Source organism: Hyperolius riggenbachi, chromosome 9, assembly GCF_040937935.1.
Source record: "Hyperolius riggenbachi isolate aHypRig1 chromosome 9, aHypRig1.pri, whole genome shotgun sequence".
Lineage (NCBI taxonomy): Eukaryota > Metazoa > Chordata > Amphibia > Anura > Hyperoliidae > Hyperolius > Hyperolius riggenbachi.
The window spans coordinates 27,617,886-27,644,513 of NC_090654.1; the positions used below are offsets into that span (position 1 = coordinate 27,617,886).

Below are 26,628 nucleotides of genomic sequence, written 5' to 3' on the forward strand. Positions count from 1 at the left end.
AGGGCTGGATCGGAGGCGGCTGACGTCCTTAACGTCACTCCGCTCGTCGCCATGGCGACGAGGAAAGCGAAACAAGGAAGGCTGCTCATTGCGGTCTTCCTTGTTACTTCTGATTGCCGGAGGCGATCAGAAGTATGCATCGGGAGCGCCCTCTAGTGGGCTTTCATGCAGCCAACTTTCAGTTGGCTGCATGTAATAGTGTTTTTTTTTTTTTTTATTAAAAAAAAAAAACCCTCCCGCAGCCGCCCTGGAGAGCTTAAAGAGGAGCTGTTAGGTATAGGGTCTCAGAGACAAAAAACATATATTAGTAGCTAAATACTGGCTGTTCTTACATTACATATGCATTTCAATGTCCACGTTTGGATTTCACAGAATTTTTATATGGTATATGCAGAGATTGATGCTCCTGACATTTCATGGCAGCTTCCATCTTTTGACTGTCTTGTCTGAAGCCAATTGTGATGTCATATCCTCCCTTACCCTGCTTCCTGATTAATTATTCATTAGCCCTCCCAAGTCCCAGCCCTCAGACACTCCTACCAGTCTCTGGTCTTATGCTCGGTACACAAGATGCGTTTTCCCGCTCGATCCGCGGGTCAATCGGGATCGATTTGATTATTTCCAACATGCCCGATTCGGATATCGATTGTTCCTGCCGTCGATTTGCATGTTAATTAACTCCGAGCCATGCGAGCGATTGCGTTGTCAGTCGCGGGCGGGGGGGGGGGGGGGGATTGGGTGCGGGCGGTTGCGATGTCGGTCGTTTTGCGGGCGATTGCGATGATTGCAAAGTCAGTCGTTTTGCTTGTGATTGCGATGTCGGCCGTTTTGCGGGCGATTGCAATGTCGGCCGTTTTGCGGGCGATTGCAATGTCGGCCGTTTTGCGGGCAATTGCAATGTCTGTCGTTTTGCGGGCGATTGCGATGTCAGTCATTTTGTTTGCAATCGCAATCGTTGCTGCCGATCGCGGCTGTCATGTCACTCGCGGGTGGGGTGGGGTTAGTCGGGTGCCACCGATCGCGGTTGGCATGTCACTCGGGGGGGGGGGGGGGGAGTGGGTGGTAGTCGGTTGCCGCCGATCGCGGCTGACATGTCACTCGAGGGGGGGGGGGGGGGCAAGAATGTGGTAGGGCTGCCGCCGATCGCGGCTGACATGTCACTCGCGCGCGGGGGGAATGGGGTTGCCGCCGATCGCGGCTGACATGTCACGTATCACTCGCGGGGGTGGCTATTGGTGTGCCGCCGATCGCGGCTGACATGTCACTCGCGGGGGGGGGGGTGTGGGATTGGGCTGCGGGGTAGGTGCCGCCGATCGCGGCTGAAATGTGACACGCGGGGGGGGAGCCCTGGTGATCCTCTGTAGCCATAGACCCTGAACAAGCATGCAGCAGATCAGACTTTTCTGAAATGATTGTCATATCTGACAAGACTAGCTGCATGCTTGTTTATGGTGTGATTCAGACACTACTGCAGCCAAATCGATTAGCAGGACTGCCAGGCAACTGGTATTGTTTAAAAGGAAAATGTGAGATTACACTGATACTCTTTGAAGTGTACGTAAGAAGAGGGAAGCCTCTGGATCTAGAGGCTTCCTTCACCGTCCTCCAGTCCCTGATTGCTGAATGCCGACAGGGCCCAGAGAAGGCGCTAGTGGTCTTCTGTGTATGGTGGACTTTTAACTTACATTTATGGATGCAGTGAAAAACTGAGGTTTTGAGTTCTTGGCCCACATGCAATACACTTTTTCTCCTGAGTTTTCTCCTAGACCAGTGATGGCTAACCTTGGCACTCCAGCTGTGGTGAAACTACAAGTCCCATGAGGCATTGCAATACTCTGACAGCTCTAAGCATAACGCGGGGAGGCAGAGGCATGATGGGATTTGTAGTTTTGTCACAGCTGGAGTGCCAGTGTCAGCCATCACTGTCCTAGATGATATTTTCACAACTTAAAGCTCGTTGGGGGATACTTACCCTAGGAGGTGGAAGCCTTTTGGATGCTAACGAGGCTTTCCCTGTCCTCCGGTGTCCCGGCAATCTAGGGCGACATTCCCCCCCCCCCCCCCCCCCCCCCCCCCCCAAAAACAGCGGCGAGGTTAATATTTACCTACCGCGATCCTGCGCAGGTGTACTACCACTGATTTTAATGGTTCAATAAAAAGCTTTTTCTATGTTTGGAAGTGCCAGCCTCCAGCATCTTTTCTACACAGATTGGATCCAAAGGTGTGAGGATCCTTTGAGGCTTTGGCACCCATATCCCTGTTTATGAGTGCCACTCTTTTTATCAATATTTCTTCGTTCAGGTTAAGGCGGAAATAGCCGAACCCGATCGTATTCACTCTACTGCGTAGGCTCGTGTCTTACATTAGTCATTTTAAGCCATCGGCAAGCAAGAAAATACACAGAATAAATTTGATACTTTTTCACCAATGTTTGGGTACTTTTTGACTGGTAAAATGGTGAAAAGTTAGTTCAAAGAGAAGATGAAAATTATCTCCTAGGAGATAACTGAGGTGGAAACGTTAATTGCATATGGGCTCTTGAGTCCTTGCGATGATCTTTACTTCACAACCCATCCGTTTTCAACTTCCTAGACATGAGATGTTCTACCAGGTGTTTTTGTTTTAGGTTTAGCTTTGCCAGTCTTGTGTTTTTTTTTTTTTTTTTTATTTATTTTTTTACTTAATACAATAACATTTCTCGGATTCAACATTTGCAGTGTTGTCTCTGGGCTGGTTTTGATTCAGAGTTGGGTTTGCATGATTTACAAATCATTGCAATCTGTTTGTATTTATATTTTACAGTGTTCCAACTTTTTTTGAAAACAAGCAATTTCTAGAAAGAATTAATTACTAAGACAAAAATAACAAGAGCTTAAGGGCTCGTTTCCACTATAGCTAATCCGCATGCAGGCACCGTATGCGGATTCGCATAGACAATACAAGTGGATGGGATTGTTTCCACTTGTGCGTCGTGCGGGTGCGTTTTGGTGTGCGGGGGAAATCTGCACGGCAGAGCCATCAGATTTCGCGTGCGGCTGGAATGCGGGCGATTTTAATAGGGAAATCGCATGCGGCTTTGTCATGCAGTTTTCCCAGCGATTTTGCATGTAATGTTATGGAAATTTACACAGGCAGTGACATGGCTAAATTCGCCTGCTTCTTAGCCATGCGAAATCGCATGCGGAAACGCATCCGCATGCAATTTCGTCCGCGGTGGAATCCAGGCAATTCCGCACCGCAACAGTGGAAAACTAGCCCTAAGAGCACAGTTTTCTAAGTGTAGAATGCAAGTATTGTGGGCCTTAAAGAGAGTCTGAAGCGAGAATAGATCTCGCTTCTGACCTCATATATAGCAGGGGCACGTGTGCCCCTGCTGAAACGCCGCTATCCCGCGGCTTAACGGGGGTCCCTGTCCCCCCAAACCCCCTCCGTAATGCGGGGGAGCGCTTCCTGGTTGGGGCAGGGCTAACCGCCGCAGCCCTGCCCCACGCGCGTCTGTCAGCGCGTATCTCCGCCTCTCCCCCGCCCCTCTCAGTCTTCCTTCACTGAGAGGGGCGGGGGAGAGGCGGCGATGCGCGTCTGATAGACGCGACTGGAGGCAGGGCTGCAGCCGTTAGCCCTGCCTCCAGGAAGAAGATTACCAGCGACCATTTTCCGACCAACTTTTGCGGGGGGTGGGTTGGGGGTGAAGGGACCCCCGTTTAGCTGCGGGATAGCGGCGTTTTAGCAGGGGCACACGTGCACCTGCTATATATGAGGCGCTCACACGCTTTATGGACCTGAACCAGTTTTTTATGCTCCTATACTGCCTGATGAAGCGGGACTGTTGACCGCGAAACGCGTTGCGATTTTATGGAGTTGTGAATAAATTGTATATATATTTGTACTCTGCATTTGAGTATATGTCCACTACCAGAGGGAGGTAAGTCCACCTCGACTTCCCTCTTTTTATCATTTTTAGAACATTGTTTTACTCTGCTTGGCGCCTCTGTTCGTACATATTACAGCACTGCTATATATGAGAGCTGAAGCGAGATTTAGTCTCGCTTCAGTGTCTCTTTAAGAACCCTTCTTATCATTGAAGACCCTTCAACACCGGTTAAGCAATCTTCAGTGCACTTTGAAATTTGGCCAGTGGCAAGCTGCATTTCTTTCGGTGTTTGCGATTGTCCTATAATTCGTGTTTTAACTGTCAAAATCCAGTTGAAAACCATGGTAGCAAACACACTCTGTGTAAGTAGGGAAATTTGCAATCTCAGCACATTTGCGATCATGATCACAATTTTGGGGGGTAAAGGGCCCTAAGCTTTTGGAAGATTGCCTCAGGAGATGTAGGTGTAGTGTAGACCAGAGTTCCCCAACCCTGTCCTCAAAGCCCACCAACAGTGCATGTATTGCAGGAAACCATAAACTTTCACAGATGAGGTAATTAGAGCCCTCTGTGGATTTATACAAAACGTGCACTCTTGGTGGGCCTTGAGGACAGGGTTGGGGAACACTGGGTAGACCACTAATCTGCTACGTGACTCTTGGCACAGGTAGCAAGGTGCTGAATAACGCTGCTCATAGGTTTGACACCTTGGCCCTTACTCAATTAACAATTTCCCCTCCTTAAGCCCCATCTACACCATACAATTTTTTGTCAGATTTGATTCATTGATTCGATTTAATCCGACATGTCAGTTTGGGATTCGATTCAATTTGCCATTGTTTTGCAATGGCAAATTGAATCGAATCCCGATCGGACATGTCGGATCGAATCGGACAAAAAAGGTATGGTGTAGATGGGGCTTTAAGGAACTATAACTAAGGATTGAACTTCATCCTAATCAGTAGCGGATACCCCCTTTCCCATGAGGACTCTATTCCTTTTCTCCAATAGATCATCAGGGGGGTCTGTATGGCTGACATTGTGGGGAAACCCCTCCCACAGTGTGATGTCATGACAGTTTGCTGTCTGAGCCTCCTTACATTGTGGGAAATAACAGCGGTTTCCAACTGCCAAGCAACCTGTATCTCCCTCTGTGTATATGTATATCTATTAACCACTTCAGCCCTCAGTCGTTTTTACTTTTTGCATCCGAGCAATGTTCACCTCCCATTCATTAGCCTATAACTTTATCACTACTTATCACAATGAACTGATCTATGTCTTGTTTTTTCCGCCACCAATTAGGCTTTCTTTGGGTGGTACATATTGCTAAGAGCTACTTTACTGTAAATGCATTTTAACAGGAAGAATAAGAAAAAAAGGGGGAAAAAAATCATTATTTCTCAGTTTTCGGCCATTATATTTTTAAAAGAATACATGCCTCCATAATTAAAACCCACGTATTGTATTTACCTATTAGTCCCGGTTATTACACCGTTTAAATTATGTCCCTATCACAATGTATGGCGAGTATTTTATTTGCATTTTTTTTCTGTTTTGCATCCATCACTATTTACAAGCTTATAATAAAAAAAAAAATAGAAATATTTAATCTTTACATGGATATTTTAAAAGTTTAGACCCTTAGGTAAATATTAGGTATTTTTTTTTTTTTTTTTTTTTTTTCTATTAAACATTTTATTTCGGTATTTTTGGGAGGGTGTGATGTAAATATGATTTTTTTTTTTTTTAATGTAAATGTGTATTTTTTTGTGGATGTAGTTTTACTTTTTGGCTACAAGATGGCAACCTTCAGTTTGTTTACATGATGTCACTCTAAGCGTAACATGTACGCTTAGGGGTACCTAAGAGGCAGAAAAAGCAAGGCTTCCGAGAGAAGCAGTTGCTTTTTCTGTCGGGGAAAGGAATCCATGATCGGGCACCATGTCCCGATTCATTGATTCCTGGGCTAACTATCCGCGGCCGGGAGCGCATGTGCACGCGTGCGATCGGCCAGGGGAGCGCACATGGCCTTCTGGAAGTAGCCTTTACGTCCAGAAGGCTTAAATGGTTAATAAAAAAAAAACCTTTTTTTTAGCCTATTGCATTTTTATCGGGTGTGGTTATAGACAATGGCAGTTGGTGCTGTTTTGTGTTGTGCCAGTAGTAAAGATGACATGCTGGCTGAATGTAGATCAAACAATATGAACAAATTGCATGGTGAATATCTACCATTTCTTGATCTCTCTTCTATCTCTTTTAACTTGCCTTTTAACTCTTTTAAAATGCCCTTTAACCACCTTATGACGGCCTAACGCCGAAATGCAGCCACAAGGTGGCTCTCCCAGGACCGCGTCACGCCGATCGGTGTCCTGGTGGACCGGTTTGCAGGGGATCGCGTGCATCCTCGCTTCAGTCTGCCAGCGGTGATTGCCGCTAGGAGACTGTTATATGGCAAACCACTGTCTATTTACATTGTACAGCGCTGTGATCTACTGGGGACAGCCCTGTCACTCGGCTATCCCCTGGGGAGGCTCAGAAAGGATCTAGGAGGCTTTAGACTGCGGCTAGGGAACGATCCGTGCAGAGGGGACTGGAGGAAGCCCCAGGTATGTATAGAAACTTTTATTTCCCTTCGTCTCAGGTATGAGAGGATTTCCTGTAGATAAAGGGTTATCTATAGAAATGCATGGTCACTCTTCGGTATTAGCTGAAAATGTGACTCCAGTTATTGTTGCATTACAGCAGAATTAAGTGGGCCCAAGAAAGCTTTTTAAGGCCCCATTCACACTTAAAGGCGGGAGTGACTTTTCCACGATTTCACGTGGAAAAAGCGATCGCTGGGAAATCGCCTGAAAATGGTGCAGGCTTTGCGTTTGGCGATTTGCGTTAATCGCCAGCGATTAACGCAAATCGCCCAAGTAAGAATGGGCCCATGGGGTATCAAAGCACTAGCGCTTGAGCGTTTTGCCGAAATCACCGGCAAAACACTCTAGTGTGAATGGGGCCAAAGATGGAAAATCAGATTCAGAAGCCGATTGCGTTACCTGACAGATGACTAATCAATTAGGCTGACCGATATCTATTATTGGTCCTCTGAATAGGACTAATCCAATGCAAAGTTTCTGCTAAAGCCCATGCAGAGGAAGAGGAACTGGCTTGCGGAACATCCCATCACATGTCCAGTTACTTACGGACATTGCAATAATGGGCTAATTATTGAAGATTTGGATGGTCATTGAGATGCTTATAATTTTCAACCAATTCAATTTAATGCGGTTTAGGGGTTGGGGGTCAGTCAAAAGCATCAGCCACTGCATTTCATTGGTCCAATTGTATTAGCTCCATTAAATTTGAAACCAGTGATGAGTTTGAATTGTGCATAGTAGTAATTTTCCGCAGTGAAAACCTAATGTAAAATTTTAGACTGTTGTGAATTTTGCATGTGATCGTAATTATGATCTTTAATTTTGCAGTGACGCGTAATTTTGTGCAATTATAACTTTCTCATACCCATAATCTTTAAAGGACACCCGAGGCGAAAATAAACTAATGAAATAAACGATTGTATCCATTTTTCCATCTCCTAAAAATTTACTTTTTAAGATATCCCACAGTTCTATGTTTAAATCTACTTTTTAAGTTTTAATGTTTTATTGTTTTTGCTCAATGACACATTCATTGAAGTATGCTAGAGCTAAAATCTGTGAAATATTGACCCTTTTTATCGCTTTCCTGTCCTCAGAAGCCATTTTCTGCCAGGAAAGTGTTTTATAGTTGGAATTTCTTATCAGTGAGGGTCACAATGTAGTCACTTCCTGACTGAGTCAGCCACTTACATACCTGATATTTAACTCCTTCAGGCAGAGAAAGAAAAACAGGAACACGGCATAGTTATGCTACAGTGGTGTGATCTAGTGCAGCGCCGCACTGGGGACAGCCCTGTCACTCGGCTGTCCCCTGTGTAGCCTCAGAAAGCGATCCCCTCTCATAGTCTGATGCCAATGAGAAGGGATCATCCTGATTGGCTGTCGGGAGGGAGGGGGGAAGCATAAATGTAAAAAATATTTTTTTATTAAAAAAAATATATAATCCTGCAGCAGCCATCAGAGCCCACCAACACAAATCAACAGAGATTTCTGTTGCTGGGCTCTGATCGCTGCTGCTGGCTTTTTTTGGGCAGAAAAGGGGGCGGGAGGATCCATCTGGGTGCTACGTTGTATGGTCTGCAGCACACAATTAAAGCTGCAGAGCACTGAATCGCTGTGGTCCTTAAAGTAAACCAGAGACGAAGCACCCTCATGTATTTTACCATATATATCAGTGGGAACATCAGAGAAAACACCTGCCCTGCTCTCTGTTTCATTCTTCACTGCTCAGTCTGCTTGTTATCAGCCCTGATAAAATCCCAGACTGAGCATTCAGTCTGGCTTTGCTCAGGAATCAGAATAGCTGAGACATTATAGCAGAGCCAGAAGGCTTGGGCTTGAAAAGACATCAGAGAAGACAGACTCGGCTATAAGGATTCCTGAGCAAAGCCAGACTTAATGCTCAGTCGGGGATTTTATCAGGGCTGATAACAAACAGACTGAGCAGTGAAGAATGAAACAGAGAGCAGGTTAGGTGGTTTCTCTAATGTTCCCACTGATATATATGGTAAAATACATGAGGGTCCTTCGTCTCTGGTTCACTTTAAGTGGTTAAGCCACCAACAAGCAAGAAAATACTTAAAATTATTTTGACAGTAAATTTTCACCATTTTTTTTTCCATTGCAAAGTGTTTAAAAAGTTATTTACAAGATAAAATGGAAATTATCTCCTAAGAGAAAAATTGAATTGAATAAGAGCCACGGGTCCATATATGAAATTAACTTTTTCTCTAATTTTCGATTTAGAATAAAGTTTCAGCATTTTGCAATGGAAAGAGTTCCCAAAAAGTAGGTTAAAAAGGACTGCCAAAATTATTTTTAATTTTTTTTTTTTTTCTGCTTGCTGGTAATTTTAAAAGGTGTTTGATTATCATGTAGGACAAAACTCAGCAGAAACAGTGAATTGCATATAGACCACTGTGTCTTATTACCTTAGGTGGGGTGATTGATTCCCTGACATTGGTCCCAGATTATAGCAGAGACGTTGGCTCTGACTATGGTAAGGATATTCAATATATGGGGGGGAAGATTAGTTTGGAGGATGGGCGGCGTAGTGGTTAGCGCTATTGCTTTGGAGTGATAGGTCGCTGGTTCGAATCTCAGGGCACTTTCTGCACAAAATTTGTACTTTCTCCCTGTGTCTGCATGGGTTTCCTCCGTGGACTCCGGTTTCCTCCCACATCCATCCGAAAAACACACAGATAAGTGAATTGGCTTCCCCCTAAATTGGCCCTAGACTATGATACATACACTACATGATACATACATAGACCTATGACTGTGGTAGGGATTAGATTGTGAGCTCCTCTGAGGACAGTCAGTGACATGACTATGTACTCTGTACAGTGCTGCAGAAGATGTCAGTGCTATATAAACACATAATAATAATAATAATAATATGGTAGGACATTAGACTATGACAGGATTACAGTGTGAACTCTTCTGAGGACAGTCAGTGACCTGACTATAAATACATACCGTGTTTCCCCGAAAATAAGACACTGTCTTATATTAATTTTTTCTCTAAAATATGTGCTAGGGCTTATTTTTAGAGGATGTCTTATTTTTTGGCAAACACTGGTAGATTTCTTATACAAAATGTACATACTGTATGCCATGTGCAACATACACAGAGCTTGTGGTTTGCAGATATTGACTCTCAATTAAAAGAAATTAATTCTGCTGATCATGTAATTAAGAGTCTATTTCTTGCAGGCAGAGAACGCTGTCAGGCTCCCCAAACCTATAATAGGATAAGATGTGTGTCCTGGGAAGAGGTGAAGTGCTGCTGATGCTTTCCTGACAGATCAGGAGGACTGGCTCCAACAAAAACACAAATTGCCTGACACATATACAGGACTGTAGAACTCACATTATACTGCTGCTCTCCTGTATCCAGGCTTTGTATTGAGCGTGACTTGCTGGTGTCATGTGGGCTGCTGCCTAGCTAGGGCTTAAATTTGGAGGATGTCTTACATTTCAAGCATTCTTGAAATTCCTGCTAGGTTTTATTCTCAGGGGATATCTTACTTTAGGGGAAATAATAATATGGTAGGACATTAGACTATGACTATGGTAGGATTACAGTGTGAGCTCCTCTGAGGACAGTCAGTGACATGACTATGTACTCTGTAAAGTGCTGCAGAAGATGTCAGTGGTATATAAATACATAATAATAATATGGTAGGACATTAGACATAGGACTATGGTAGGGATTAGATTGTGAGCCCCTCTGAGTGACAGTCAGTGACAAGACAGTATACTCTGTACAGCGCTGCAGAAGATGTCAGCACTCAATAAATTCTATATAATAATGGGAATTCTCCAATGTACTCTGTAAAGTGCTGTGGAAACTGGCATCAGTATATCAATGGAAAATAACTAGGAAGTAGCTTCTGTGTATGAAATAAGCAAATGTAGCCCCCTCCATATTCATATATCATTATACATAGAACAGTGTGCAAAACCTGAACACACACTGGTGAAACGACTGACATGGCCCTAATGTCTCTCACATGTGTTTCTAAAAACATTACAAACAGCTGAGAACTGCTGTAAAGAGCGACTCCGCAGGGAATGGAGCAGCGTCGTCTGAGAAGATCACAGGCAGGAGCTGTAAATCTGCACTGCAGGATGTGGCTGGGGAGGTCTCTGTACCAAAACTTTAAAAAAGTGATTTATTTGACATCAGCTGCTTAAAACAAGTTGCGCCACTGTCTGAAACAAATTGAGAGGGAAGCACTCCTGGCGTAGACATCGGACGGTTACTTCAAGTGCATCTGAACTGAAGGGTATATGGAGGCTGCCATATTTGTTTCCTTTTAACTACTTGGTGACCGCGTCACGCTGATGGGTGTAAAGTCCTGGGGTGGGGATTGGCAGGAGATTGTGCACGCATCTCTACTTGGATGCAGGGCTATGGAGTTGGTACAAAAATCATCCAACTCAGACTCCTCAGTTTATGAAACCCCCGACTCCGGGTGCCCAAAATTGCTCTGACTCCTTAGTCTAATTCTTACTAAGGTTGTGGATTTGGTACAAAAATCATCCATCTCCCAACTCCTCAGTTTATGAAACCTCCAACTCCAGGTACCTAAATTTGCTTCCTTGACTCTGACCCCAACTCAGACTCCACAACCCTGCTTGGGTGACGGAGCTCCGCTAGGAGACTGTTAGATGACGAAACCGCCGTCTATTTACACAGTACAGCACTGCGATCTATGGCAGCGCTGTACTGGGGACAGCCGACACCAAATCGATCCGCTGTCATAGGCTGAAGCATATGTCAGCCGATCACACTGATTGGCTGGCAGGGTGAGGGAGGGACACATAAATACAAAAAAATGGTAATATTTATTATTAAATAAAACAATATTTATAAAATAAAAAAAAACTCCAGGAGCAATCAAAGCCCACCAACAGAGAGCTCTGTTGGTGGGCAGAAAAGGGGGGGGGGGGTTGTCACTTGTGTGCTGAGTTGTACTGCCCTACAGCAAGGCCTTAAAGCTGCAGTGGCCTATTTTGTAAAAAAAAATGGCCTGGTCACTAGGGGGGGGGGGGGGGGGGGTTTAAGCCTGTGGTCCTTAAGTAGTTAATTTCAGTTTACATTGTTCCTGTATTACTTTTCAAGCTTGGACGGACAAGTGGATGGAGAGTGAGGCAGATGGAAGCAATGAGAAAGGACAGTTTCCGTCCTCACTCGGCTGCTCGCCGCGCACATATTGCAAAATACTCACCTGCCGCCCTCCATTTGGATCCTCCGACACTGCTACTGCTTGTCCATTAACCTCCTGGGGGATACAATTATATCGCCCAGGAGGTGGCGCAGCACTATTTTTAAATTTTTTTTATTTTTTAAATCATGTAGCGAGCCCAGGGCTCGCTACATGATAGCCGCTGTGCAGCGGCATCCCCCCACCCCCTCCGATCGCCTCCGGCATACAAAGCAAACAGGAAATCCCGTTCAGAACGGGATTTCCTGTTTGGCTTCCCCCGTCGCCATGGCGACGATCGGGATGACGTCAACGACGTCGTGACGTCAGAGGGAGTCTCGATCCACCCCTCAGCGCTGCCTGGCACTGATTGGCCAGGCTGCGCAGGGGGTCTTGGGGGGGGGGGGGGGGGGGAGCGGCACGGCGAGTAGCGGCGAATCAGCGCGGAGCGGCGGCGATCGGTATATACACGCAGCTAGCAAAGTGCTAGCTGCGTGCAACAAAAAAAAAATTATGCAAATCGGCCCACCAGGGCCTGAGAAAACCTCTGTGGCGGCTTACCCCGAGCTTAGCTCGGGATTATCCCCCAGAGGGTTAACCTCCTTAGCGGTATGACGTGACGTCATGTGCGATCCTCCCTATAGAGATCTGTGCAGGGAGGCTGGTCAGCACCTTTTTATAATTCTTTTTCAGGGAATGTGTTTTATAAAGAATAAAGGCCATGCTGAGAATCCCTTTTGAGGAGATGGACTAGCCCAAAACATGTCAGATTTCTACTACTTACCGTAAGTAACAGCAACATAGGAGAGAAGTGATTGATGGCGCATTTTACTCTGGAAGAAACATACTTCTTCTTTGTATGTGTTTGTATATATTTTACATTTTAAGATTTTCGTGACGGTCATTTTAAATGGACCAGTTGTTTTTGTTTTTTTCCCCCCAGTACAGTGTGAGCTATTATTTAGAAGTTGCAACGTCGCTTGAAATAAAGACCATATTTTTCTCGTTGCTGGTCAATTCATGTAGTATTATGGCTGCCTCGGCCTGCGCAGGTCCAGGGAATCGGTTGTGCCCAACGTGCGTTTGATGCTTCTGAGTGGAAAAGCCTCCTGATTATTCCTCTGTGCTCTCTTCCAGTGAATGTGGTAGAAGCTCTGCAGGAGTTCTGGCAGATGAAGCAGTCACGAGGGGCGGACCTGAAGAATGGAGCCCTGGTGGTATACGAGATGGTCCCTTCTAATAGCCCGCCGTACGTCTGCTACGTCACCCTCCCCGGAGGCAGCTGCTTTGGAAGCTTCCAGGTACCTTTCCCAACCCTCACCCAAAGTGTGACTCTTGTGTTAAAATAAATCTCTGCTTATCTCGAGAGTTCTCACCCAAAGTGTGACTGCTTATCTCGAGAGAGAACTCGCTTACCTCCAATTGGTTGTGGCCTCTGTGGCTGAGCTGCTCATTTGTTGGCAGTTCATTTTAGCCTCACAGCTGCCGGCCACAACCGCTTGGTAACACCGCACGCGTCACGTTTGATATGTGGGGGCTTTACCTGCTGGTAAAAAAAACCCAAAAACTCTCATGTTGTGTGTGATGACAGCAACCGCCATTGTGGGGGGAGAGGGGAGCTGTCCACTGCCCGTGCCGAGGGCTATCAAGCGCCTGGCCAGTGAACAGGAGCAGCTGACAGGCGGTGAATTCAGATTCTGCAGAATTTCATTGGTCCATTTCCAAGCTCCATAACTTTACATCAAGTCATTATTTGCATCCTGTTGACCATCCTTGCTCCTTACAGACTTTAAAAAAACACCCATAATAAGGGGTATGTGGAGGCTGCCATATTTATTTCCTTTTAAACAATACCAGTTGCCTGACAGCCCTGCAGATCTATTTGGCTACAGTAGTGTCTGAATAACACCAGAAACAAGCATGCGCTGGAAAGCATTAGAGGCAGAGGGTCAGCAGGACAGCCAGGCAACTGGTATTACTTAAAAAGAGCGAATATGGCAGCCTCCATAGCCCTCTTACTTGAGTTGTCCTTTAAGATGATGATTTGTGATGGTTTCAGACAAAAATGTAATGTGAATACAAGCGTTCCCTTCAATGTCTCCTTCAGTAGTCTGGTGTGTGGAAAGCTCTTGCACAACTACTGTTGTTGGGTTAGCGTTGTCCCTTCCGCAGGGTTCCTCCTGCTTGTCCGCTCCCTCCTACCTTCATAAAACAATACAGGCTGTTCAGCAGATAGAGCAACATCTACATGTCTGTAGATCAATTATTCCCAAACTATCACTTTAAAATGATTAACAATTGATTTTGGGTGGCAGGTATAAAAGGTGTTTAATTGATTTAAAGGGGACCTGAAGTGAGAGGGACACAGATGATGCCATATTTTATTTCCTGTTAAACAATTCCAGTTGCCTGTCAGCCCTGCTGGTCTATTTGGCTGCAGTAGTGTTTGAATCACAGCGGAAACAAGCATGCAGCTAATCTTGTCAGATATGACAACAGTGTCAGAAACACCTGATATGCTGCATGCTTGTTCAGGGTCTGTGACTAAAAGTATTACAGGCAGAGGATCAGCAGTACAGCCAGGCAACTGGTGTCCCTTACGGCTATGGAGGCTGCCATATTTATTTCCTCAACAGTTGCCTGTCTGTCCTACTAATCCTCTGCCTCTAATACTTTAAGCCGTAGCCCCTGAACAAGCATGCAGCAGATCAGGTGTTACTGACATTATTGTCAGATCTGACAAGATTGGCTGCATGCTTGTTTCAGGTGTGATTCAGACACTACTATAGCCAAATAGACCAGCAGGGGTGCCAGGCAACTGGTATTGTTTAACAGGATATACAAATGGCAGTTTCCACATACCTCTCAATTCAGTTGTCCTTTTTAAGTGACAGTAAGAAGTTTAGTTTAGCAAGTCACAGTATGTGCATGACAACCAAAGTGATGGCTGTAAAGTAAAGGTAGCCATACACTGACCAACAGATAGATCCCTCTCTGATTGAATCTGATCAGAGAGGGATCGTATGGCTGCCTTTACTGCAAACAGATTGTGAATCGATTTCAGCATGAAACCGATCACAACCTGTGGTGGTGGTGGTGCTGCCGCCTCTCCCCCCAAATCCCCCCCCCCCCCCCCCCGCGCGCTCCCCCCGCATACATTACCTGCTCCGCCGGCGAGACTCCCCCGGTCTCTGCTGTCTTCTTCTCCGCTCTGGTCTGGTCTCCGGGTCCGGCATGCTTGACTTCTTCCTGTCTGGGGGAAGTTTAAACAGTAGAACGCCCTCTACTATTTAAACTTCCTTTCCCGGCAGGAAGTTCAGTGAAGCCTGCCGGACCCGGAGACCAGAGCGGAGAAGACAGCGGAGACCTGGGGAGTCGCGCCGGCGGAGCAGGTAATGTATTGCAGCTGTATTGCGTCGGTCACCGGGCACTCGAACGCTGCTAGCGGCGCGCTCCCTACCCGTGGGCGATCGACGGTAATTTCCTGCACGGAGCGATCGACGGGATCGATCTATTTTAGGACGAAATAGATAGAAATTTAGCGTGTAGCGTGAACGATGTGACAGCAGATTCGATCCCAGTGATCGAATCTGCTGTCGATCGGCGGGGAATCGGCCCAGTGTATGGCCAACTTAAGCCTCTGATAGCAGCTTTTCATATTTGAGTTTGCTGTAAAGTAGAGAAGCCATGAAACAGCGCTGCATAATATGTTGGCGCTTTATAAATACAATAAAAGCATTTCTAGCACAGCAAGCGGATGGAGCCTGGCCAGAGGTAACCGAGTAACACTGCTGATTTCACTGCTGTTCCTGCAGTAATAAATGTCATGCTTCCTGTGATGATTCAGTGTTTGGAAGACGTGTTGGAGCCCCTCCTGTGCTGGAGGAAGGGTCTCGGTAATGGGTTCCAGGTGTGCTCTGTCTTCCATCACTCAGGACATCCTCAGGGTAGCATTATAACTGCTTTTTGTTTTTTTTTTGTCTTCCTCAGTTTTGTCCGACCAAAGCCGAGGCCAGGAGGAGCGCGGCGAAAATCGCTCTGATGAACTCTGTGTTTAACGAGCACCCCTCGCGCAGGATCACCGACGAGTTCATCGAGAAGAGTGTCTGCGAGGCGCTGGCCACGTTCAATGTAAGGGGGGAAGGGGGTGGTTGTCCGAAGACTTTAGACCAGGGGTGTCAAACTCAAATACAAAGTGGGCTGAATTTGTACACTGGGACCAAGTCACGGGCCCTCCATGTCTACTGGCCACTTCCCTCCCTTATCAAGGCCCCAGGTGTCTTATGGCCCCCCTTCAACATTTATACATTGCCCTGGTGTCTAGTGGCTCTCCTCCCTCCCCTATACAGTTCCCTGGTGTCTAGTGGCTCTCCTCCCTCCCCTATACAGTTCCCTGGTGTCTAGTGGCTCTCCTCCCTCCCCTATACAGTTCCCTGGTGTCTAGTGGCTCTCCTCCCTCCCCTATACAGTTCCCTGGTGTCTAGTGGCTCTCCTCCCTCCCCTATACAGTTCCCTGGTGTCTAGTGGCTCTCCTCCCTCCCCTATACAGTTCCCTGGTGTCTAGTGGCTCTCCTCCCTCCCCTATACAGTTCCCTGGTGTCTAGTGGCTCTCCTCCCTCCCCTATACAGTTCCCTGGTGTCTAGTGGCTCTCCTCCCTCCCCTATACAGTTCCCTGGTGTCTAGTGGCTCTCCTCCCTCCCCTATACAGTTCCCTGGTGTCTAGTGGCTCTCCTCCCTCCCCTATACAGTTCCCTGGTGTCTAGTGGCTCTCCTCCCTCCCCTATACAGTTCCCTGGTGTCTAGTGGCTCTCCTCCCTCCCCTATACAGTTCCCTGGTGTCTAGTGGCTCTCCTCCCTCCCCTATACAGTTCCCTGGTGTTTAGTGCTTTCCCCCTCCCCATATGGCTTCCCTGGTGATCTAGAGTGGGCCAAACATAACGCAAAGTGGGGGAAACCACTTGGGGCCAAATGTAATGGCTCTGAGGGCCAGATTTGGCCCGCAGGCCGGAGTTTGACGTGTATGCCCTAGAGAGAAAAATGACACATAGGCAACTGGAGCCTACATAGTGTAGCATGTTTTGTAGCTCAAATATGTTATTGAGAGTAAATTAAAAACTACTCACAAAGGTGGGATGCAGTGGGGGCAACAAACCACTTGAGGCAGGTGGAGGCAATGAACCCGACTCCACCCGGGGTGTCCCAGCGGGACTGGATGCGGTCACTCTCTTGATCAAAACACCTACTGAGTATCGCAATGGCGTCAGCCATGTGTAATGAGAGGTGTCCTCTTCACTCTTAAAGAGGAGCTGTTAGGTATAAGGTCTCAGAGAAAATAAACACATATATCAGTAGCTAAAGATTGGCTGTACTTACATTACATATGCATTTCACTGTCCACGTTTGGAATTCACAGAATTTGTATTTAGTATATGCAGAGATAGATGCTCCTGACAGTTCATGGCAGGCTCCATGTTTTTCTGTCAAATGTGTCCTCATGTCCTGGCTGCTTCCTGATCACAGATAAGCTCCTACTTGAACAACACAGTGTGCAGTGAATATTAATGAGCCATGTGGCTAGGAACAATAGCTGACTCCTGCAGAGTACTCTGCCCCGAGATTTATCAGTGCTACACACTGGACTGATTACAAGCTTCTGTAACGTCTCATTAGCAGCCGAGGGGAGGGCCCCAGAATGCTTTGCAGTTTAGTATGCGGCTTGCGTCTTTATGGGTCTATAACCGACTTGCTGATAAGCACACATCAAAGGTAACTGAGATTTTTATCTTCACTAATGGCTTTCGAGCTTCCTTCTAAACTGTTTAACACAGGAGAATAGAGGTTTAAATTAGCTTCTGCAGCCTGACAGTTACTCTTTAACAGCGGTGGGGGCTATCAAACACACAGCTGGGGTAAAAAGGAACCCAGAGAGAATAAAATTAGGTTAAACAATAAAAATGTAAAAAAATGAGACTACCTCACCGGCATTTTGTCGCATATGAGGTTATATGCAGAAAACTGTCTTTATTGAGGTAGCCATCTCATTTATTTACATTTTATTGGTTTTTAACCTAATTTTATTCTCTGCGGGTGCCTCTTTACCCCTTCTGAATGTAAGAGGCTGATCATTAATAAGGGATTGTTCACACTAGGGGCATTTTCGCTTTTTTTTTTTTCGCTAGCGATTTACAAAATCGCCTTAAAAGCGCTTGTGCAATGATTCCCTATGAGAGTGTTCACATCTCAGCGGTTAGATTCCGATCCGCTCACCAAAGCGCTGCCTGTACCATTTTGGGAGCGATTTGCCTCAATGGCAGGTATAGGGAAATCGCAAAGTGCTTGAAAGCAGCGATTTCCCCAGCGCTTTCATGAATGAATACATTGTATTTATTTATTTCCGGGTGAAAGAGTTCACTTCCTGAAGGACGTCAGGAAGTGAAAAAAACAATTAGCTTTGCAAAAGCGCTTAGAAAAGCGTTTTACAAAAAAATCCCCAACACGCGGGTAAGCACCGGGGGGCACTAAAATCGCTCACAAAACGCCGGCGTCAGCAATTGCGACTCTAGATGTGAGGCCTAACTGGCTTTTTTTTTTCCCCCTGCGGCTCGTCCTGGATCTGAGGCAGCTTCATTACGGCCCCCCGCTAATTGCCACATTGACTCGTACAGCGGAAGCACTCATTATGTAATGTCAATGGACTCCCTCTCAGTTACTAAATCTCAGGGTCATCCCTCCTGAAGTACGGCCAACGCTGCGGCGGGAGATAATTGAAAATGCCAGGAAGATGTTAAAGGCTCTATTAGTTAGAGGCGCTGTAGTGACTTATAGTGGAATGCAGTAAATTATTCAGGAGACTAACTTTTTTATGGTCATTTTCCTGGTTTCGGTAGCAGAAACTCTTCTTATATGCCCCAAAAATATGGTAGATATAAGAAGCACTGTCCCTGTGTCTTATAGGCTAAATACATGGCGTCCCCGACTTACGAGCGCCCTCCGACACGATGTTGGGGACTCCCTGCATTGCCGCCTTGTGTCCCCTCCGCTCTGCTTGTATAGTTACAAGCCCCTCACCTGATACAGCAGCAATCACAGACCTCTCCTCTCCCACACTGCTCCCCTCGTGCTGACTTCTGCTGATCGCGTCATCACCCGGCACTAGGGGAGCAGTGCGGGAGAGGAGAGGTCTGTGATCGCAGCTGGAGCTGATGGATCAGGTCAACAGGTGCTGCTGCTTGTAACTATACACACGCAGTGGTGGACAGCAGAGGACACACATGGGAGACACGATGTACAAGGGGAGCACAGTAATTGGGGGAGAGCATCTACAATATGCTCCTGGCCCTTGTGAGGTTTAGTATAAATTATAATTTATTTATTTATTTCCATCTAAACCTAGGTGCGTCTTATAGTCTATACTCGTATAGTGTCTTATATGCCAAAAAGTATAGTATATATCGGTATGTAGCCACGCCCTCCCAATGATGCTTAGCCTAGGCTGCTTAGCAATAATGTAGAGAAAAGGTGCACAGGACCACCAAAGCAAGATTCCCTGGAGTGCTCCAAGCCCAAAAATAGTTCCACCATGCCAGTTACTTGAAGAGATGAGAGCAGCTGGGCACATCCAGTAAAAAACGCCTTTATTGGATCAGTATTAAAATCAGTATCAAAATAACGGCATCAGTCCACCAGGAGAAAGAGGGACAAACAAGTGAAGATGTCAACAGCTGTTTCACACTAAACTATAGAGTGCTTCCTCAGGACAGATGCCGTTATTTTGATACTGATTTTAATACTGATCCAATAAAGGCGTGTTTTTTTTACTGGATGTGCCCAGCTGCTCTCATCTCTTCAAGTAACTGCCTAGGCTACTTAGCTTTGTGGAATTCTGCTGGATATTGCACGCTGTTATGGACTTGTGAGGAGTATGCTGCTATGAGCTTGTTGTAAATTGTACGCTGTTATTATTGATTTATAAACCGCCAACTTATTCCGTGGCGCTGTACCAAGTAAGAAACAAACATGGGGTACACATTGCAGACAATAGTGTACACCAATATACAAGATACAGAATTGATGACAAAAGACAAAACCATACAAAATACAGAATTGGTAATAACAGTGATAAAAGTAACATGATGAATAAAATGTATAATGAATTCCAAGACACACAAAAGGGGGAGAAAGTTATGGACTTGTTGTGAGGCAGTTGCTGCTATGAGCTTTTTAGATATTGTACGTTGTTATGAGATTGTGTGCTTTTTCCAGTTGGGTGGCATGAAAACGTAGCCGGGTGGGGCGAGATGAGAGAATGCAGGGCCGGTGCTTATGTGAGCAACTCTGCTTACAACATAGGAGGAGGTGAGCTGATGACAGCCGAGTGCTCACCAAAACTAGCCAGGTGGAGCACCCGGCTAAAAGAGCCTGGGGAGAACGCTGCATTTAGGAGCTTGTTGGATATTGTACACTGTTATGGACTTGCTGTGAGGTGTATGCAGCTATGAGTTTGTTGGATAGTATAGGCCAGTGGTCCTCAAACTAAGGCCCGCGGGCCGAATGTGGCCCCCTGAGGCTCTTTTACCGCCCCCCCCCCCCCCCCCCCCCACACACACAAAATGTATTACAGATGTGGTCAGCTACATCTTTAAATATTGGTGATCTGCATATAGAATGAAGCCAGAAAGCAGTAATTTGCTGGTTTCCAATCAAATTCCACATCAGGTGACACTGCTGTCCACTGCAGGCTGTCACCTGGGTATGCTTCACTGTCTGGCCTGAAAAGACTTCTACATCACTTTGTGTATACTCCGGCCCCCCAGTAGTCTGAAGTCTGTTGACCCGGCCCTCAACCCAAAACGTTTGGGGACCCCTGTTATAGGCTATGGACCTTTTAAGACGCTTGTGCTGCTATGAGCTTGTTGCTAAGTTTTACACTGTTATGAGTTTGTGTGCTCATTGTGTGCACGCTGTATGCATTTAGGAGCTTGTTGCTAAGTGTATGCTGCTATGAGTTTGTTGCATCTTCAGAACCCATCTCTGAATTCCATTGTGAGCCACTGTAACAATGAATTTAGCACGGCCAAATGTTTTTCAGTCACAGATCCCAAATACCACGGATAGGCTCCCTGGTGAATTCCGCCGGCTGTCTATTGTTGGGAATGTTTCGGAAAGACACACATTTGTTTTTGTGTAGACAGAGCAGCTGGTTTCATTTTTACTAACCTTATTAACCATTTATCAGCTGTACGCAGTACTTGCTCAGAAGTGGGGATCATCTGCAGTACCATCTGCGTTCAGAGGGTGTATGTAGCCCTCATCATCTGCACTACAGCGATAAAACCTTTGCTTGAATCGTAATTGTATGCCCAGTTTTATAGAACACCTTGGATGAGGATGGGAAAGGGTTGTGACATCATTTAAAAGTAATTTTAACTACCTAAAGGCCGCATCACGCCAATGGGCGTTAACACAGCTGCAGCCCCAGGACTGCCTAACGCCGATTGGCATCAAGTCCTGGAGCTGCAGTTTATCAGGTAACGCGTTTATCGGTAGCTGCGATCGCGCCTAGCTGGCCGTTTATTAAACGAAAGGGGAAAGAAATCCCCTTTGTTTACATCCATACAGCGCTGCTATCTAGTGCAGCGGTGTACAAGGGACACACGGCTGTCCCTCAGAGTGGCAGGGGATTGAAGCCCTCTCAAAGGCTGATGCCTATGAGAGGCGGAGGAGAGGACGGATCGCCGTCCTAATCAAATCAGGACGGGGCAGGGGGATGGGAAGGAGAGGAGGGGGAGGGGGGGAAAAAACCGGATCGCAGGAGCATTCAGAAACCTCCAAAAGATTGTCCTGTTAAGGACAATAAAAGGTTAGATTTGTGTGCTGAGTCGTATGGCTGTGCAGCACGCTGACAAAGCTGCACAGCCCTGTGTTGTGAAAAATGGCCTGGTCACTGGGGGGGTGTAAACTTGTGGTCGTGAAGTGGTTAAAGGGAACCTGAAATGAGAGGGATATGGAGGCTGGCATTTTCATACTCTAATAAACCCAGGACTGTGGAGTCGGTACAAAAATCACCCGACTCCTCATTTTATGAAACCACCGACTCCAGGGACCCAGAATTACTCCCACTCCCCGACTCCGACTCCTTAGTCTAATTTTTACAAAGGCTATGGATTTGGTTCAAAAATCATCCAACTCCTCAGTTTACTGAAACCACTGACTCCTCTGCTCTGACTCCCTCTGACTGCTCCGGCTCCGACTCCTCTGGCCCCGGCTCCGACTCCTCTGGCTCCGACTCCTCTTGCCTGACTCCTCCTCCTCCACGGCTCTGACTCCTCCTCCTCGGCTCTGGCTCCACAACCCTGTAATAAACAATGCCAGTACTGAAGCATTGTTTATTACAGAATGAAAATGGCAGCCTTCTGTGCTGAGGCTCTACTACAAGAAGTCACTGGCCCAGAATGAGCGCACAGATCAGATGCTCCGACTCCACTAGCTGTATGCTTGTAGCCGGTGTGTGCCAAAAGCTCAGCATGACAGCCAGGCAACCGGCATTGTTTATAAGGGAATGAAGATGGCAGAGCCTCCGTATTCCTCTCATTTTAGGTTCCCTTTAAAGGATAAGCGATCCGACAGAACTGCCCCCAACAATTGAGGCCCTGACCCTCCCCTGGGTCTCTGTCCTTGACCTGGAAACAGTACTGCACATTGAACGCTAGCCCTGCACAATTCGGCAGGCTGTGCGCGCGCTCACATCCTGGAAACCGCCAGAAGCAGACGTGGTGGCACAGGGCTTCTCAGTGCGCAGCCTGCTGAACTGCGCAGGTACAGCATTTAATGTGCTGTACTGCTTCCAGGTCAAGGATGGCAACCCTGAGGACCTGACTGTTGGAGGCAACTGGGGGGGGGGGGGGGGGGGGGGGGGTCACAGTCTGTGTCCCAGATACCTTATGCAGCAGATAAGGTAAAAATATTTTATGCGCATCCTTGTCGACCTTATTTATCCTTTAAAGAAAACGTAAAGTGGAAATAAACTTAGGAAATCAGTAAGGCCTCTTTCCACAAGCAGCTGAAGGTGGTGAATTCACTGCTTGTCAGCTGCCCCCGTCCACCGGCTGGATGCCTGCTAGCACTGGGCAAGGGTGGTGGATGGGTCCCTCCATGGAGTTGCATCTGTTGCCCCTCCAGACAGTTGCATAACACTTTTGCAACGGAGGAGATGGAGCTCTCATATTTACTGGAGGCTACAGAGCAGCAGCCTCCCTAGACTTTGCAACTGTTGTTCAGGAAATGCTGTTGGAAAACAAAGAAAACCCTGAGAATCCCTCATTAGGAGATGGACTGACCCAAAACCTGTCGGTTCTGACAGATTGTAATTGCTTAGTTTTTTCGTGATAGTGGTCCTTTAAGAATGAGGCGCTCCTCTGTGGGCGTCTGGGGTAAATTAGCAGCGGGGGTTCCTCCAGCATCCTCTGGCCTCTCTGTTCCTGTAAATGTAGTCATTTTTTTCTCAGCTCTATTTGTGTGGAAACGATGAGAAACAGATGACATGTGACACAGATGCTGCTGCAGTGACGCTGACTCTTGTCCTGTTATTTACTCTTCTTCTATCAGGGTAACCGGGAGGAGGCTGATAACCCCAATACTGGGATCGGGGCATTCCGCTTCATGCTGGAGTCTAACAAGGGCAAGTCCATGCTGGAGTTCCAGGTAACGTGTGGCTTATGCAGCGTTGCGTCATGTGATCACACAGGGGGGCAATAGGAAAGTCCTCTGAGGGACTGGAATCCATGAGAACCTGTCCTGAGGAAATCTGGAGCCTACTATTGCTGACCTTCCATTGTAACCAGCCCTAAGCCTGAAATATCACTGTGTGAAGCGTGACCCTGTAGTAACTTGCCAGCTGGGACTGAGGTTATGTGATGTATTGTCTCTTTCCTTCCAGGAACTTATGACAGTCTTCCAGCTCCTTCATTGGAATGGCAGTCTGAAGGCAATGAGGGAACGGCAATGCTCCCGTCAGGTAGAGTCTCCATATCTGTGCTCGTCATTCTCTATACCATACACTAGAGGGAGCTCCCATATCCTACACGTCATTCACTGCCTATGCGTGTCATTCTCTATACCATACACTAGAGGGAATTCCCATATCCCACATGTCATTTACTGCCTATGCTTGTCATTCCCTATACCATACACCAGAGGGAATTCCCATATCCCACATGTCATTCACTGCCTATGCTTGTCATTCTCTATACCATACACTAGAGGGAATTCCCATATCCCACATGTCATTCACTGCCTATGCGTGTCATTCTCTATACCATACACTAGAGGGAATTCCCATATCCCACATGTCATTTACTGCCTATGCTTGTCATTCCCTATACCATACACCAGAGGGAATTCCCATATCCCACATGTCATTCACTGCCTATGCTTGTCATTCTCTATACCATACACCAGAGGGAATTCCCATATCCCACATGTCATTCACTGCCTATGCTTGTCATTCTCTATACCATACACTAGAGGGAGCTCCCATATCCCACATGTCATTCACTGCCTATGCGTGTCATTCTCTATACCATACACTAGAGGGAGCTCCCATATCCCACACGTCATTCACTGCCTATGCTTGTCATTCTCTATACCATACACTAGAGGGAGCTCCCATATCCCTCAGGTCATTCTCTGTTGCACACTAGAGCAGGGGCCAGGAACCTTTTTGGTTGAGAGAGCCATAAACGCCACATATTTTAAAATGTAATTCTGTGAGAGCCATACAGTATGTTTCAAACTGGGACAGTGCGCATGCGCAGCAGAGGGCTCAAGACCCTGTTGCCATGGTGATGTGTATACAGTTGATCCGCCGGGCAGCAGAAGTGTCAGACACGTCTTCAGCTTCTCTTGGGTTTCAGTAACATTAGCAATTTCCCTGAAAGCCGGACAGGAGAAATACTGACTTAGGCCTGGTGCACACCAAAACCCGCTAGCAGATCCGCAAAATGCAGATTTTGAAACGCTTTTTCTTTTTCTGTAGCGCTTCAGCTAGCATTTTGCGGTTTTGGGAAGCGTTTTTGGTGTAGTAGATTTCATGTATTGTTACAGTAAAGCTGTTACTGAACAGCTACTGTAACAAAAAACGCCTGGCAAACCGCTCTGAAGTGCCGTTTTTCAGAGCGGTTTGCGTTTTTCCTATACTTAACATTAAGGCAGAAACGCATCCGCAATCCAAAATCTGCAGCAGCCCGGGAGTATGCGTTTCTGCAAAACGCCTCTCGCTCTGGTGTGCACCACCCCATTGAAATACATTACCCTAGCGGATCCGCACGCGCAAGCGGATCGCAAACCGCAGCAGAACCGCTCTGGTGTGCACTAGGCCTAACAGATTGTACAATTAGCTAGCTGACTTGGGGGTTGATTGACTTTGTAAGATGAGATCCCCCAAGTGCGGGGATCTCGTCCTACAAAGTCACTGGACCTGACAGGGTCCAGAGTGGGACAATTGGAGCAGCCGTTAGTTTTACGGTAGCACAAGTAAGTTAGTAGTGAATGCTACAGCAGTAGTGTGCCTACTTTGAAAATGTTTATTTGCGGTGCACACTAAGCTGTGCTGCTTGAGCAGCTTAGTGAATCAACCCCTACTGATTTGTAGGTGAGCCAGATGTAGCCATCAAAAGAGCCACATCTGGCTCCCGAGCCATAGGTTCCCTACCCCTGCTCTAGAGGGAGCTCCCATATCCTACAGGTCATTTTGTCTGTGCTTGCCATTTTCTATACTATACACTAAAGGGAGCTTCCATCAATCACGTGGAATACAGCACAGGAGATTTGGGGCGCAGCCGGCGCCACCATAGGCTGTAATAGGAATTACGGCTATAGCGATGCACACTGAGTAACTTTGGCACCGTCAGAAGACGGAGCTGAAGTTACTTTTAAAACACTCATTCGGCCGCCAGCAATAGCTGGAAGCCAAATTACATCATTCCCCACCATCCACGTGGACCTGAAGGGGGAATAGTAATTAACGCCGCCGGGAACTTGTGCAGCAGCAGGATAAGCCGTACCGGCCGGATCCTGCGCCCAAGTCTCCCAGCGCCAATTTCATTCGTACGCGCTTCCGTATCCCTCAGGTCATTCTTTGTCTACACTTGTCATTCTCTATGCCATACACTAGAGGGAGCACCCATATTCATCAGGTAATTTTCTGTCTACTCTTGTCATTCTCTATACCATACACTAGAGGGGGCTCCCATACCCTACATGTCCTTCTCTGTCTGTGCTTGCCATTCTCTACACCATATGCTAGAGGGAGCTCTGTGACTTATAAATCCATTGTTTTTACCCAGGAGGTTCTGGCCCATTACTCTCACCGGGCCCTGGATGACGATATGAGGAACCAGATGGCGATGGACTGGGTGAACCGGGAGCAGGACTCTCCAGGAACCCTGGGCCGAGAGCTGGCAGCTACCGAGAGGCAGCTGGACGAGGCCCGGCTAGCCGGCAAGGAGCTGCGTTACCACAAGGAGAAGAGAGACATCCTGATGCTGGCCGCCGGACAGCTGGGAAACATACACTCCTCCAACTGCTAGGTGGCGCAGTGTAGCCACTGATCCGTGCCATTGGCAGGCTTTGTCAGTGCTGGGAGGTAGCTGGACCTACAGCTTGCATTATAGGTGGATCTAAATGCATCACTGACCTCTAGTGGACAAATGCAGAATTACACTCTTGGGTCATTAGACATAAGGCTGGCTTATAACCATGCTGGTCCTCTGACCTGAACACTCATATGAATAGTCCTCCTTGAACATGTATGCAGGTTGGGCGTTTGGACTTTCCTGATCTGTGTATGTGTTCACATGTCTTTAGCCAGAGGATCAGCAAGACAGCCAGGGTGCTCGC

General features: G+C 46.8%; 1 protein-coding gene across 1 annotated transcript in view; it reads left to right on the forward strand.

Moving 5' to 3' along the window:
* The window catches only part of LIX1L (limb and CNS expressed 1 like), a 45,944-nt gene extending 19,527 nt beyond the window's left edge, over positions 1-26,417 (forward strand). Inside the window, exons 2-6 of the mRNA XM_068251437.1 lie at positions 12,870-13,033; positions 15,723-15,863; positions 23,338-23,433; positions 23,669-23,746; positions 26,076-26,417. Coding sequence (XP_068107538.1) covers positions 12,870-13,033; positions 15,723-15,863; positions 23,338-23,433; positions 23,669-23,746; positions 26,076-26,318 — 722 coding nt within the window. The 3' untranslated portion in view covers positions 26,319-26,417. The remainder of the gene's footprint in view (positions 1-12,869; positions 13,034-15,722; positions 15,864-23,337; positions 23,434-23,668; positions 23,747-26,075) is intronic.
* Positions 26,418-26,628: the final 211 nt, after the last annotated feature.